Source organism: Mizuhopecten yessoensis, unplaced genomic scaffold, assembly GCF_002113885.1.
Source record: "Mizuhopecten yessoensis strain PY_sf001 unplaced genomic scaffold, ASM211388v2 scaffold10745, whole genome shotgun sequence".
Taxonomy (NCBI): domain Eukaryota; kingdom Metazoa; phylum Mollusca; class Bivalvia; order Pectinida; family Pectinidae; genus Mizuhopecten; species Mizuhopecten yessoensis.
In genome coordinates this window covers 992,360-995,832 of record NW_018408700.1, presented here as the reverse complement: position 1 = coordinate 995,832, position 3,473 = coordinate 992,360, and the positions used below count along the sequence as shown (strand labels likewise).

The 3,473-nt window shown below is 39.2% G+C and overlaps 1 protein-coding gene across 1 annotated transcript; it reads right to left on the bottom strand.

Moving 5' to 3' along the window:
• Window positions 1-1,757: 1,757 nt before the first annotated feature.
• LOC110462097 lies at window positions 1,758-2,723 on the bottom strand. Its single transcript, XM_021515929.1, has one exon. It carries the CDS (start codon window positions 2,721-2,723, stop codon window positions 1,758-1,760), a length of 966 nt encoding a protein of 321 aa, XP_021371604.1.
• Window positions 2,724-3,473: the final 750 nt, after the last annotated feature.

The following is a 3,473-nucleotide window of genomic DNA, read 5'->3' as shown; positions in this document are numbered from 1 at the left end:
AAGATCTTGAATATGGTGGATGATAATAATCGGAAGTGCGTCATAAAACTGTAGTACTGCCAGCGAAGTGACGGACGTAATGTGAAATACCTTGCGTGTCACAAGACTGCACACGTTAAAGGATACTTAAGCATTGAACTGTTTTTGTATGGTATTTATGATATCCAACTATTGTTACCAAACAATGCGGGCCTAGAATGTGAAGCTAAAATTTGCATGGGTGGGATGGTGGGACAAAGAAATTCCGAGCAATAATTTCACCTTGTAAATTTTATGTTGATATCACATGACGTTAATCTGGATATCTGATTGGCTGATTGCCTTGACATAATTAGTATGGGTGTGCTCGATTTACTTCGAACCGTATGACCCTGATTCTTTCAGCTTCACATCTTACCCGTAATTATATAGACGATTAAAACATATAATATTCCGATGTACAACATAAATATATTTATTGGTATAAATTGTATTTATGCTATAAATATCAATCACGATCATCCGATCACGACTGAAGCTAGTTTTTTGGATAAATATACATCAAGAACAACAAAGAATAAAATATGTCCAGTAAATGTCATTATTTTTTTTAAATGACGAATAACATGGCAGACATGGATAACAACAATGTCAACCATGTTGCATAAACATATTTACAAACATAAACAATATCTTAAATATATATCAAAAAGGTGGAGCACGAGAATACGTCACAGGACTGGAATGATGTTAACAAACATCGCTCCAGACCAGCGCCACCCGAAGTCGTGTCCGAGATAGATTGTGACATTATGGGAAAATTAACCAAAACCTATACTGAAGGTTTTACAAAGAAACTTAAGGAAAATGTGTACAGGTACTAATCATGATCATGCTGTGACATAGTAGGTGTGTATATATATGCACCCTATGACACGATCATTCTAGATCTTATCACTTTTATGTAGTGAGCAGCCTTCTGCTGGCCTCAGCTACGATACATGCATTATCATAATTAGAAAAAGAAAAAAAAGAAAAAATAATAATAAAAACACAACAAAACGAACCTCTCACACACCGGGATCCATCCACAACATAATTGAACCCTGTACGCCACTATCTTGCTAAAGAAAGTGGAGCTCAGATTGAGGACTAAATACCAGAGCAGGCAAATCCTGTCCTCTGAGTAACAATTAATCCCTCACTAACCCATTAATCAATTATCAGAGCAGACAAATTCTGACCTCTGGAGTTATTTCCCAAAAATGATCTTGTTGATCTAAGCAGACACATTCTGACCTTAAAGCTCTATATGGTTGTTCCCATGATTACTTTTGCAGATTTCGGAGCAGACAAATTCTGACCTCTGTTATGTTATTTTCCCCATTGAGTCTTACGGTGATCTAAGCAGACACATTCTGACCTTAGAGCTAAATGTGAAATGTTCCAACAATTAATTGTTCAGTGGTTAGAGCAGACAAATTCTGAACTCTTGGAGTTATGTTTTTTCCAACATTTTATCTGGGTTACCAGGTATCTAAGCAGACAAATTCTGACCTTAGAGTTACATGTGTATAGAACATTGTTTTCACAAATTTTCCTTGCAATGATTAGAGCAGACAAATTCTGGCCTCAGCATAATAATTATCAAAACATCGGAGCAGGCAGATCCTGACCTCTGTGTGATGATTGGCTATATCATATCAGAGCAGGCAAAGAGTCAGCCCTCTGAGTAATGATTTCCCAAAACCAGACCTCATTAGGGCAATTATGACAATTTACATGTTAAATGCATTGATACGGATGTATCGTTGAACAGCATTGGAATTCCAACGACCCATTCGTTGGATAACACTTTCCGAATAGCCCATTTTGGCTGCTTCTGTTGCAGCTCCGATCCGAAAGCTGTGACCCTTAAATAAAGTTGGGTCAAGCCCCACAAAAGAGATTACCTCAGTGAGTCGTTGTGTAACAAACACATATGTGACAGGCAGCCCATTGGCCATTTGAAAGAAAGGGCCATCTGTATGTGAATATACACTAAGGTATTGCTTCACAGCTCTGACTGGACAGTACAACAGAGCCCCATCCTTTGCCACAAGATGAAGTGAAATAGGTTGGTGATCTGTGTTATGCTTAAAGTGACGCAGAACCATATCAACTGCTGGACCCTGCTCATCTGATTCTGCTATAGAGACATCTGAACGTTGGAGGACTTTATCTGCATCCGAGTAGGATTTACACACCAGTTCTCCTAGGCGCATAAATGCATTGAATGCCAGCAGGAAAAGTGTGCGTAACAGGAGTCTGATTCGTGGGTCGCTCACAACGAAATTCAATGCATTCACAATTCTATACAAAATGTCTTTGGTAATAGGAAGTCTGGAGTCACTGACTCCTTTCATTTTTTGACACCCTTTTAGCATTTTCCTTATGAGAAAGGAATGAGTCATGTCTTCTAGACCTAGTATCTTATGGTCATAACTAATTGCTGAAACATGGGTGGCAATGGTGGCAGGACTGTATTTGTTGCTGAATAAATGAGCAACAAAGTTGCCAACCACGTCAACAGATAAGGGTAATTTGATGCTGCTAGGCTGTAAGAACTGTTCAAGCAATTGCCAACTACGAAGATAAGAAACTTTAGTCCTGTCTGCTGTAGCTGCAGAAAGTAGTCGCAATGCCTGTGCGCTTAGAGCATTTGTAGGTTGATGGGTACTACCGTTGGATGATTGTTGAGCCATGGTGCTCGTCTGCGTGCTTCCTGGAATTTAAAACGAGAAAGGCTATCAACTATAACATTTTGTTTTCCAGGCACGTGGGCCGATTTGAAATATATGTTATACCGTAATGCAGTGACCACTAAGCGACGTACAAGCTTCATAAGGGTTGGTTCACGGCAGGACTGTTTGTTGATAACTTCTACCACTGCCATATTATCAGACATAAATACGACTCTTTTGTTTTGTAATTGCTCTCCCCAAAGTTCTAATGCTAGTACAATGGGAAACAATTCTTTGATTGTAATCTGAAATGTAGCCATGGAGCTTGTCCAGGGCTTGGAAAACCACTGACTTCCAAAAACTCCTGCGTTATCGAGACTACCTGATGCATCTGTATACATTTTGAGATGTTCAGAATTCAGCCATATGTCATTTAGGAACACAGACTTTCCATTGAAGCCGTCTAAAAAAGTAGACCAGGCCCTCATGTCTGCACGCGCTTCCATATTCAACCTGATAAAATGTGATGGATTATTTGTTTTAGTTGTTAAGTCGTTCAGGCGTCGCAGAAATGCACGACCTGGACAGACAACAGTACAGGCAAAGTTTAATAGTCCTATTAAGGACTGAAGCTCCTTTAGCAACACTTTTTTCCTGGTTTTCATGTTTTGTAGAGCCTGCCTCATTTTCACCAATTTCTCCAATGGCAGCCTACATTCCATTTTGATGTAATCTACTTCCAGACCATAAATTGTGATAATAGTGGTAGGT

Coding starts and splice junctions, on each gene's coding strand:
- LOC110462097 (XM_021515929.1), bottom strand. CDS start 2,723: ATGGCTCAACAATCATCCAACGGTAGTACCCATCAACCTACAAATGCT.